This window comes from Glycine soja, chromosome 4, assembly GCF_004193775.1.
Source record: "Glycine soja cultivar W05 chromosome 4, ASM419377v2, whole genome shotgun sequence".
NCBI classification, from domain to species: domain Eukaryota; kingdom Viridiplantae; phylum Streptophyta; class Magnoliopsida; order Fabales; family Fabaceae; genus Glycine; species Glycine soja.
The window spans coordinates 3,980,495-3,993,116 of NC_041005.1; the positions used below are offsets into that span (position 1 = coordinate 3,980,495).

Consider the following 12,622-nt stretch of genomic DNA (forward strand, 5'->3'; position numbering starts at 1 on the left):
ATTTTAATAATATATAAATATAATTTAATAAATAAAAATTACATTTCATATACTGTAATTTTATCTCTTCTCAAAAACAAAATCAAAGTAAATTATTGCATAAACAACTTGTAGTTTGTTAGTAATGTATATAACAAAATTAATGATGTTGGAACAAAAAGACTAAAATAATATGTTTTCAAATTACACGGAGTATGATTTTCTAGTTTTTGCTTTATATAATGTGCATAACATTTTACATATATAACATGCATTTAGATAACGAACAACACAGTATTTCATTCACTTTAGGTATAGACAATCATTATAGTTTAAAATTTGTTTAATAACATTGGAATAAACAATTATAAACACGCGTTGTTAATCAACTTCAACAATCCATCCCTTCTTATCTTCAATAGTACCCGTTTGAATTCCTGAAATCGTATTGTTCAACTCTTGACAAATGGTTCCAGAACCTGTTATATATTCCATCCTGCAATTGCATATATAACATAATGTTTCATGAAATTTTGGAATCGTGTGACGCATTTATAAATTCAAATGTACATTATGAATAAAAACAAATTAAAGAAAATAATAAATACTTTTAGTATTAATAAAGTTCAAAATTCAAATTAGAATTAAATGGAAATATAACTTTAATTTGATACAATGCATCGAACAAATTAAAATAAAATAAAATTTAAGAAATAGTATTTGAAATGAATAAAAAATATATGATAAGTCCCTGTTTTTACTTTTTATTAGTTATGTATAAGCGTGGGTGTTACCATTATTTTACCTTTTATCCTGGTATGTGATACTCCCTACTGGAGCAACACCGACCGCAGTTCCTGTGCAGAAAACTTCATCAGCCTCAATTAATTCATCCACGTTAACAACACGCTCTTCTACCTGAACCAAATATTGGTCAATAATAAGTGAGTTTGAAAAAGAAAATGAGAAAAAGAATACACAAATTTCTAAGTTGGTAAAATCTATGTGTTTCTACTTTCTACTGTTTGTGTTTCGAATATCAGGCCAGAAAAAACTGCCTTATGATCAGTTTTCAACTTTTCTTTTTTTCTATTTTCTCTTCAACTAATACAAAAAAATTATCACTATTTCTATTTTCTCGCCTATATTTTCTTAGTCTCATCCAAATAGACAAATTTTCTTTTGCGGCTCATCCAAACAGACAATTAAAGAGAATTCTTTTTTAATGTGAGTAAATAAATAAAAAATTATAAATTTCAAATTAGTTTGAAGTATACCATGACTGCAATTCACCAAAATTTATAATAAAATAAAAGTTCCTACTTATTTTAAAATAAACTTGCCTTACAAGAATATTTTTCTTTTATCTATATAGCATTGCTTTTTCTTTGAAAATATTAAATAATCTTTTGTATTTTTTATTTTACTAGTTTAGACGACAAGATTAGCCTTGTACGTGTTTGCTGAAAACACCAACAAAAAGGGATTATTCAAGTTCGCACTGTATGTGAGAAAGGGTGGTCATGAACTTAAAAGGCTGATTGAGTATTAAGGTCCCGTCATCATGTGGTAGCCACATATATGTAACTAAGTAACACCTGATAGCCATGATCACGAGCAATTTCAATGACACTTTTTCGAGTAATTCCGGAAAGAATAGTTCCATTGGTAGCAGGTGTTGAGATGCATTTGCCCTGTGAAATTGGAAGCAAGTTAGATTGACCAGTTGATACACCTGATTAAAGGGGAAAAGATAAATAATTGGAAGAATACCTTGGCAATAAAAATGTTACAAGAAGAGACCTCCTCCAGATTTTTCTTTGTGGCTGAATCAAGGTATAGCACATCCGAAAATCCTCTTTTCTTGGCTTGAATTTGTGCCATCAAGACCTACACACGTCAAGACAATAAGTAAAATCGAGTACGTTAATCTGCATAGGATTTGAACCCCATCAAAGTCATCCCCGCTCCTTTTATTTTGTTATGTGTTTCATAATTAGATTAATTAAGGATAAAACTTATATCTAGTTTCATAGGTGTTTCTAGTGTTGTCTTTTTTAATTAAAATTTGAGTTTCATCTAGTAAATTTGTATTAACATTAAATGAAAATCTCACAGTGTTGGCCATTGTGGGTCATTTTATAAGTAAAATATCAACGTGAATCTCATTCAAAATAATTTACTAATACGAGTCTTTTGATCATTGATAGACCCATATTAATAATTTAACGGGTAGATTAAAGGAAATCATGACATGTAATATGTTCTTTGAATATGTTGGTTGAACATATAATTTTAACCGGTAAATGGTAAAAAAAAATAAAAATTGAGATACCGGTGCATAATTGGAAATGGTTTTAACGTTTCCAGTGCCGCGACTAGAAGCACGGTCAAAGTTCTCCTCCACGTACAAGTTGAGTGGAGCAGAGCCCTCCTGCATTGGAAATGTTGAAGTAATTGTTAGATATAGCTAACTAAGCTAACCAGAACGAGCACAAGAAAGAAATGACCTTGAAATAGTTACGAACAGGGGAAGCAAATATGAGGAATGTGTATTGAGGTGCAGGAGCCAAACCCAAAACTGGACCAGTTCCTAGGAGCAGAGGCCTAAGGTACAAGGATCCTTTGCCCGGTGGAGGAACCTGCATGCTTAGCGGTTACAATCATCAGTCCTACTACACATTTATTTTAGAATTGAAACTCGAGATGAATTAATATTAATTTATACCCAACGCTTATTAGCCAATACAGTTTGCTTCAAAGCATCAACAAAATTATCAATGGAAGGGGATGCCATGCACATTCTTTCGGCTCCAATCTTCATGCGAATGGCATTTTCTTCTGGACGGAAGAGTAGCAAGCCCCCATTTTCTTTTCTGTATGCTTTCGTGCCTTCGAATAATCCCTGTTTTCAGATTTCCATCATTGAAACATAAAAGAAAATAGTGTAAAAAGATTTAATATTATCTATCAGTTCATGCAAGAATTAATTGAGTTTGCGTTACATGAATCGTACGATAAGATACGTTTTTTCCTCTCTAAAATTCTAAAAGTTCGTTTTTAGACTCTAATTCTTAAATGTTAACTTTTCGTCTGTTTTGTTTAAATCATTTTTCATCCTTCTGTAAATTGTTATTTAAAATACTTTGACGAACAAAGGTAAAACATTTCAAATTTAGAGAAATAAAAAACAAATTAAAAGTTTTAGAAGAACTATAAGTGCGAGATTCCTAAGATAATCATGCATGGCTTAAGTTTGTTTTTTTTTTTTTTCATTTGTCAGAACGATTTGTTCCAAAAACTGAAGCTATCGTTCTTTTGGATTAATTTCTTGAAGTCTTTAACTGGTATACGTCCATATTCAACAACCATATATGATTTGACACCTTTAAAGTTGAAGTAATTATTTTCTTAATACCAAACCATACCTGACCATAGTTTAGGACCCCAGCTGATGGACTGAGTTCAATGTTCCCATAACGACTGAGCTGTCCTTGTCCAAAATTTTGGCCCTCACAACATTTAGTAATGTACATATAATCAGTGGTCATCAGTCCAAATCCAAGACTGTCCCAGTCCACATCAGCATACTCGTCATCACTGCTATTTAAAAAATAAAAACAGAATGAAGAGTAATTTAATACACATTAATCCCCCAAAAAAATATATTAACTTTTGTTTGAATAAATTTTGTATATATATTTGTAGGAGAAGAAAATAAAATAATTCAAGCTTCTCTCAAAAATTAAAATCATTGTATGTATTTAACTAACAGAAGCTCGGTTCATTTTGTATTCTTATTTTTTTTTTTCTTTTTTCTTGTATGAGTATATGTGAAGAAGTTATTCTAAACATAAACAAAAGCATAATCATTACTTATGTATTAATATTGTTAGTAGGTACTACTTTACTTTACCTGTGACTCCGAAGAGGGGAGGGCTGAGAAGCAAAGCAATTGTTCGTTCCGATCTGTTGCAATATAAATTTGTTTAGATCACAGTCTGAATTAATCTACCAATCAACTCCACGATAATAAGCAGACTCCTCAATCCCTTCCCTAATTGTTTTATTTTCTTATTTGGGTGGTGGTGAGTGGAAGTTCGGTAATTAATTGTTTTTTAAAAGAATATAGAACAATAATATTTTCTTTTTAACACGAGTGTGTATTTTATAAATAAAAAATAAAAAAAAATTATTTAATTAAAAGGGTTATAATAAATTTTAATAATTATAATTTATTGCGTGTGTGAACGCACACATATATAATTTTTAATAGTTAGATTTATAAGTGATGATTTGTCTAAGAGTGTCATGAGTTGGATTAATTTAAATTTAGGATAAATTTGGATGTAAAGCGACCATATTTAATTAAAATTGGATCTAGAATGACCAGTCTGATTGAGGAGCATTATTAAGTATAAAATATCAATATATATAGTCTAAAATATCTTTATTTAATGTAAGATGCATATAAATGTAACATATGATTTATTGAAGTGAATTTTAAATAAGATATAAGTGATTAAGAGTATTTCTTATTAATATCAAATCTAGTTGTTTTAAATAACGTACTATCGGCATAGTAATAAAGGTTAGGTATACATAAGGACTTAAGTTCCATCTTTATTATTGCTATTATACACACACAAAAATCTAATGTGGGTAAATTTTAAATAAATATAATTAATAAGACTTAAAATTTATAAGAACATCACTCGTTAAAGAAAAAAAACACTAAAACATTTTTAAAAAAATAGAATGGAAGAAGTAAGATAGAAGTAACAACAGAAACGTCTAATTAAAAAACACAAAACAATTAATAAAGCGAGAAAAGAAAAAACACTCGAAACGTCTTCCCAACAGATGAGGATAAGGGTGGTGGAAGCATCGTCATCCCCATGCCAAGTGAGGGAGCCTACCAGGATTAACAAGATTATCTGCATTCTGATTTGTCGATGATAATAAATTTCTCATTTGATTTTGTTCTATTGATTAGGTGCTCCACAGAAATAAAAAGGAATTCTTGAATTGAACGTATTCAAATACTTATTTCAGTTCAATAATAAAGAGATAATGACTTATTTTAAATTTCTTACACAAAATTTACCCACTACTTTGATGCCTAAGTTTGCCTTTTCCAAAAAAAACTTTTAAGATAACAATTATTATAAAAGTAAAAAAAAAAAAACTTAACATATCTAATAATTCATAACTAGACGATAATACAAAAAAATACAATATCAGTACATATATTATTCTCTTTAATAGTTAAATGACCAATGATAAAAGTTAACTACTAGTATTAGTCATAGGATCAGTAAAAATATTTATATTTTAATTTTGACCATTTAATCTAATTTAATAATAATTTATTTTTGGGACTAAATAGAGTTTTTATTTGATAAGGTTCAATCCAAATGTAAGATAAGGACAAATCTGTAAGTAGAGTTCAAAACGACAACAAGGTTCTGGTTCCACTTTAATTCAAGAAGCATGGGTATGCAGTCCTGTCTATCCTCCGGAATTCGTACACTTGTGCCCATATGCGCCTTACCAACCCATATTTATAAGACTTCTATCGTGTTTGGAAAAAAAACATCACATGCGTGTTTGGAAACACGTGGTATACTGACATAGTGACGTTATTAAGTGTATGCTTGAAAGAGTAGAAAAAAAAATTAATTTAAAATAAATTTGATTTTAATTATAATTAATTTTAAAATGATGTAATTATATTTAGATTATTTTTTATTAAAATTGATTTTAAAGTAAAATTTAATATATATATATATATATATATATATATCCAACGTTGAAATTACTCAAAATGTGTGTTTGGATAATTTTTAGCAAAATTAATTTTTAATGAAATTGATTTTAAAATAATATAATTTTATATTTAGATGTTTTATTATAAAATCAACTTACTAGTATAATTTACTATACAATTTTAGATCCACACAAGAGTTAAATTAAAATTGTTTCAACTTATGATGAAGCTTTAATTTATAATCAATTTTAAATTATTTTCTAAATTAAAATCAAACATATAAAAATATATTCAAAATAAGAACTTAAAATCAATTCTCTACTAACAAACTAAACACACATAAAGTTAATTAAGCTGATAATAAATTTTAGAGTTATAATCAAATATAAAATCTTATTTAACATAAAATCAAACATTATCAAAAAAAATTATTTAAAATCGATCAATTATGAATTTATAATCAATTTTATAACATAAAAACAAAGAGAGGCATGTCACTAAAATCACGTTCAGCAAGCACAAGTTACTTGGATTGACTCAACGTGATGCGGAATCAATCGTGTCTTCTTGCATTTATTTCACTACTCGACACAGAAGCTATTGAATGCTTCTTATATTTAAATTTAGAATGAGATTTTGAGTCACTATTATGGAATATGGACTGTAGTGGATTTGAGTTTGAATATAAGCCACCAAGGGACAGTGGTTTAAATCTAATGCATAAAAAAAAGTTGTATTGTTTTTATTTATTATTAATTTAGGTGATAATTTTGACTTTGATAATGTGTATTAAGCATATATTTTATGTTATCTTAAAATTAAATACCAATAAGTGTATTTTAAGAAATAAAAGTATAAAATAGTTATAAAAAATAATTATTTATTATATTAAAAATATATTTTTTATAATATATTAAAATATATTTAATGCTTACTTTTTAAATAATTAAAAACATTTATGAAGATCTGCATATTTATTAGTCAATGTCTTAAAATCACTTATTAGCATGGTTTTAAAACAATTCCTTGGTCAACATAATGAATAATGCTGGTTTTGAATCTTATAAATAAATTATTGTTATAATTATCTCAATAAATTATATTCTTAATAACTATTTTAATTATTATTTTGAAGCATTGTGAGCTGAAAATAATGCGAAATTATTTCAGTCGTTTTGACCTCTTCTTAAACTTAATTATTGTCATTAAAAATATGAAAGATAGAAATGAAATGAAAAAGATATACTGTATTATTCAATAAATAAAAATAAGAAATATAAATATAAAAATTTATCTCCACTAATGTAGATAAATGAAAGAAAATACAAAAAATATATATATTAAAAAAACTAAATTTTGCTCCGAAGTTTCTAAACTTTTATCCGGTATTCTTTTAGCATAAATTTATTATTTTTATTTTTATGCTATAACAAATAAAAAATTATTTAATTTTTAAAATTTTGAAAGAAAAATAAAAATAAAATACCGCCTACCGTTCTGGTATTTTGGGATTAAAAATGTTTTTTTGTGGGACCACCCATTATTAATTCACTCTTCGTATTTTCTTCAACACATCCAAATAAGAAGGAAAGTACTCTGTTTTTTTTTTTTTTTTCCACTTCTCTCTTCTTTAGTTTTGTTTTTCTTAGTTCAACACATCCAAGCAAACTATAAAAAAAGTTAAAATAAAAATCAATTTTATATTAATCATGGTTGGATACATTATTAGTTATTTACTTTAAATAATCCTGAATATTGAGAAGATAGTTTATATATATTGATAATGCAAAAAAGTTACATTATAATACAATCACAAATCATTATACAGGACAGTTTTTTTTTTTAAATTTTTAATTAACTAGAGTAATAGTACTAATTATTATTACAAGTTAATTTGTCATCGTTAAAAAACAAACGTGCCCATGCAACAGACAAGGAACAGCGGAAAACAGAGATAAGAATGTAACGTATTTCAATTTTCAGCCTTAAATGATAAATATGGATAAAAGAGAAAGCGTAAAAAAATAAGACATGGATCACCTTGGACGAAGCAGAATTAGAACCAGCCCGAAGAAGCAATTTCCTTAAACTGGGAAAGTACACAATTCTTTGAATCATTGTGCCCTATCCTTCTGGTAGGAGAAGCCCAACTTTAAAACGCAGTGGTGGTGGTGAGGTGTATGTGTCGGAAACAGGTATGAATGCGAGAGCATGCACACCAAATAATGGAGAGAAACTAAGAAAGTGATATGCACTATATATAGGAGTAAAGGGTAAAGCCAGCTCTACAATCTGAATAGCCATTTATACAACCTCGAGTGTTTTGCTCATTTTTTATTTTTTTTTGGAACATTGCATATGTAAAACATTATTTTCAATTTTATATTAAGGTTAGGGGCCACTTAAATACTTTTCCTAAAACAGGACTAACGTATTAATATCTTTTAACTATTAATAGTCCCTTATATATCAATGTAAACTATTCATATTAAGAAAGTGAATTGAATTTTGAGTGAATCCTTTTCTAATATAATTGAAGTAAGGATAAAGAAAAGTTTACCATCCAATTCGCTTGCAGGTTAGATACTAAGATGTAAAAGTAAAACGATGAATACTAGAAGGCCAGCACTGATAGAGGTGGCAGTACCTATCCAAAGTCGATCACTCGATCCATATCCTCTTTTAGCCGTTAGTGGAAGTTAATAATGCACAAATATAAATATCTGAATATAAACATCTTTTTATCAATTTTAATTTTTTATTGTCATTTTATATTATTATTTTAATTGAATATATGAAACAAAATTTATTACTACGGATTAAAACAAACACTTTACCCCAAAAAAAATACCTATCCTGCTCCGTCAAACTCTCTAACGATGTAGTGAGGTACTCAGCTACCAGCGTAAATGTTAGATCATAAGTTAACGGACAAAAAATATTAGACCTTAATTTATTTTACTATATCATTGAATATGATTGAATTAATAATTCATTAATATCAATTAATCTGGACCAAGTTTGATCTATGCGCAGGCCCAATTAAAATGAAGCAAAAAATATGAGAAGACAAGAAAAGAGAAACGCATGCTCAGCCCGACTTGTAGGTTCTAGCGGCGCAAGAAATGGGCTCTGATCCCAATCACGTGTTTCACAAAGAAAATAAGGCAAATAAATGGTTATACAAAAAATTAAAAAAAGAATAAGAAAATGAAATAAGCAGGGATGATGATGTTGTAGGGACTGGAGTTCAGTTTTTGTGTGGGCTTGATTGGATCGTGGCTCACTCAAGCGTCTCTGTTTTGTTTTGTTTTCTTTTTCTTTTTTCATTTTTATGTCTCTGTATTCGTGTGTGTGTGTGTGAGAGAGAGAGCAAATTTGAGATTGAAATTACAAGTACATGTATACACACAAGGATTAAAATAACGAGAGTTGTGTGTTCCAAGAATTCTTTACCATATTGTGGCTTTAATTTTCTGATATTTTTTCAGAGTCCCCAACCTTATTTAATTCAATGATATTTATTTATAGGCTCAAAAAGTGCCCAGGGTTAAATACGGTAAATTGGAGAAACGATTGGACAATTTTTCAGGATTTATTTTGGAAATTGAGTGAAGTTTGCAGGTAAATTAATGGGTGAAACTGAAAAAGTGTACGCTGCAGCAAGGAGTCGGTGAGAGCTGGCCTTTGTACCAGAAAAAAAACTGTTATTAATTTTTTTTGTTACAATAATAAAAATTAAACTTAATACCTTACGCAATTAAGCCTAGTTCATGGATCTGTTCTAAACACATGTGCAACTCGTTTTCTTTATAGTTTGGAAAACAAATTCTTCATCAAGGTGTCGTACGGTACGGAATTACGAATAGACTCCTCACTGAAAAAAGAATGTATATCAAGTTTTAAACGTTCTATTAATTTACAATGTTTTAAGCAAAATCTACAATTCAACTGTCCTTAAAATAATAAATATTGGAGATTCTGCACCTAATGTGGGTAGATAATTTACTTGAATGTGGAGGAAACTGCAGGCTTGTTTGGTAGTTTTGGTGTGGAAGTTGTGTTTGCAAACAAGTTGTAAACTTGTAATTCACTAGCGGCTCTTTGTATCACCAACCATGTGAAATTATTTAAGTTTAATCATTTAAATGTCTAGGATTTGAGTTTGAGACATGTAGTTATGTTAAATAGGTGAGAAAGAATTTTATTGTTTATATTAATATTATTCGATTTGAATAAAATTATTTCTCGTGAAAAATACTTATATTTTAGATAAAAATAACTAGTTACTCTTTATATTTTTTTTAGAAATTAAATAATAATTCTAATTTAATTTTATAAAATTTTAGTTACATCACCAATCAATGTGTGTTATAAGTTTAATTCAACTTTATAAAAATTATAAAATAAGAATTACCCTTTACTTATAGACTATTTTGACCATCCTCAATATAAAATCTCCAAAAATCTTTTTCCCAATCTTTTGTTCAATTTGTTGAATGAAAATGTGGTGGGACTCGTGGCCCTAGGCTATTGAGTGCGTGACTAGTGTGGGTGGTAGTGTATGGACAATTTTTTTGGAGACAATCGAACTTGAACTATGCAGTGGGATGTTTTTCATGAAGAAACAAAGTAGCATGATGCTCTGTATTCAACCTTGGAGTGCTTAGGTTGCTGAGATTCATTTGTTAGCGTATGGCCTGCGAGTTGGCGCGTAAAATTTTGGACAAGTGAACCCGACTCTGGGATGGTAAGCCCAATATAATCAGGCCTAATATATACTGAAAATTACCTAGACTAGAGGTACATAGAAGATAAAAATACTTGTATATGTTTCTTCATTGATTGGTTCCTTTCCAAAAAGATATACTCTTACATAAACCTAATTTGATGCCAATTAATGGATAATGCTCAATCATTTTTCAACATCTCATTATTTAAAATAAAAAAGTAATATAATTTATAATATGAATATCTAAGCTTATCCGATGGTGTCTTTTAACTACTTAAGTCATCAATGAATATTAGTAAGCTCATGATATTACAATAAAGCCAAGCTGTGATATAAACTCTTGAGTTGTTAAGGAATTTTTTCAAAAGAAAGTTACTTACCTTATTCTTAACCACTTGTGCCAACCTAGATTCACACATTACTGAATTATATGTATAAACACATGCTTTTTTCTATATTTAAACAAACATTCACTAGGTATTTTCAAAGTGATAATTTGAATTACAGCCAATGCAATCATTATTATAGTTGGTGACACATGCAAAAGTATTTGTGCAAATTTAATATAGTTATTTATAGTTATAATGAATAAAATATTTAAAATTGTCTTGAATAAGATTGCCTCTTAAAGAAGATATTTGTAAAGTTCAATTCATTCTATTTCAGAAAGTCCAATCCAAAATGGATTTTACATTCCCATTGAGTTTTCCAAAATGTAATGGGATGCAAGAAAAAAATTTAAAGGTGTAGAAAGCAATAGTCAACACGAGTAGTGTTTGCTTTTCTTAAAGATAGTACCAGCCTCCCTCATTAAAGAAAAAAATAGCTCCGGCCCAAAACGTAATCGTCTCCTAAACATTGAAGCTTATGTGTTATTTTAACTTATTTCATAAACTTATTTTCTTTTTTTAAAAAAATATTTAAAAATTTATTTAATTAATTGCATTTTCCAGTCTCTTTACTTTAAATTATTATATAATTCCGGTCTTCTAATTTTTTTAGCTACCTAAACCTTTTTTTAAAATAAATAAATTTGGTCTTCTCATTGATTTTTACTTATTTAAAACTTTCAAATTCTCATTTTCTAATCAAATTATTTTAATTGTTTTTAAATTGCCCTCTTTTACTTTAAAGTCACTATAGCCTTTCATATTTTCTTCATCTTATCATCCAATAAAGAAATGAATTGTCTCATGTTAAATTTTTAGATGATTTTATGGGGTGAAAATTTTGCATTTTTATCTCTTTTATAAATATTTATAAATTTCAATAAGGACTTGCTTATTTAAACTTTACAAGGAAATATATAAACTTTTTTTTTTTTCGTGAGATGGTGTAAAAATTTAAGTCCATTTTCATCTAATACTATTATCAGAAGGGACACCTTTGATCTCTTTTATATATTCTACATAATTTAGTGCAAATTTTACATCATAGGAACAGACATGGATTGAGAATTGTGTCTAGTATCATTTGCCAGTGATTAATGAACTTAAACACAACCTTAGTTGAAAGACAAACCTTTTCAACATACTTTTCTCTATTTCCCATGCCCACATATATATGACGCGTTTTGTGTATCCTTTTTACTCAATGAATGGGGTAGTGGATCCAAAGAGAAAGAACCAGATGCTATCTGATTAACGACAATAATGCGCAAAGGTTATACAGATGATTGCGTAGATTGCAATCAAAGCGAAGACCGTATTGTAAATGCAGACAAAAGTGATGGCTTTGTGGACATGGACTGTTAGTAAGGAGGAAAAGAAAAAGTGGAGATGTTGAAAAGCCTAACAACAAGCACAAACCCGATTTTCCACTGGTCGATGGAACATATCTGAAACCTTATCTAAAGCACTGTCTCTTCCTTCCGTCCAGATCATCACTTGTTTCTGATTCTACGTGTGTGATGCACATACAAGTTTTTAAATTTATGAGAATTAATTAATAATGCTTAGCTATATGTAATAAAGAAATTAGTGAAGACTCTTATATCACTCAATACTTTTTCTTTATTTTTCCTCTATCTGAATCTGGTATCTTTTCGTTGGAAATTAATAATTAATATCTTAAAATACTGAAATTTATTTAAAAAAATTGATCTTTAACAACAAATATTTTTTCTTAGACCAGAACATATG

The 12,622-nt window shown here is 28.3% G+C and overlaps 1 protein-coding gene across 2 annotated transcripts; it reads right to left on the reverse strand.

Annotated features, from left to right (window-relative positions):
- Positions 1 to 195: 195 nt before the first annotated feature.
- On the reverse strand, positions 196 to 8,024 carry LOC114408798 (branched-chain-amino-acid aminotransferase 2, chloroplastic-like). Of its 2 annotated transcripts, none has more exons than XM_028371967.1 (10): positions 7,790 to 8,024; positions 3,896 to 3,948; positions 3,408 to 3,582; positions 2,708 to 2,884; positions 2,490 to 2,621; positions 2,315 to 2,413; positions 1,753 to 1,869; positions 1,578 to 1,673; positions 785 to 897; positions 196 to 475 (listed from the first exon to the last, which is right to left on the reverse strand). In XM_028371967.1, exons 1-10 carry the CDS (start codon positions 7,865 to 7,867, stop codon positions 361 to 363), a joined length of 1,155 nt encoding a protein of 384 aa, XP_028227768.1. In that variant the 5' UTR covers positions 7,868 to 8,024; the 3' UTR covers positions 196 to 360. The 2 variants fall into 2 exon arrangements, with proteins under 2 accessions (XP_028227768.1, XP_028227769.1); XM_028371968.1 differs by having other exon boundaries at positions 3,408 to 3,579; positions 7,790 to 8,023.
- Positions 8,025 to 12,622: the final 4,598 nt, after the last annotated feature.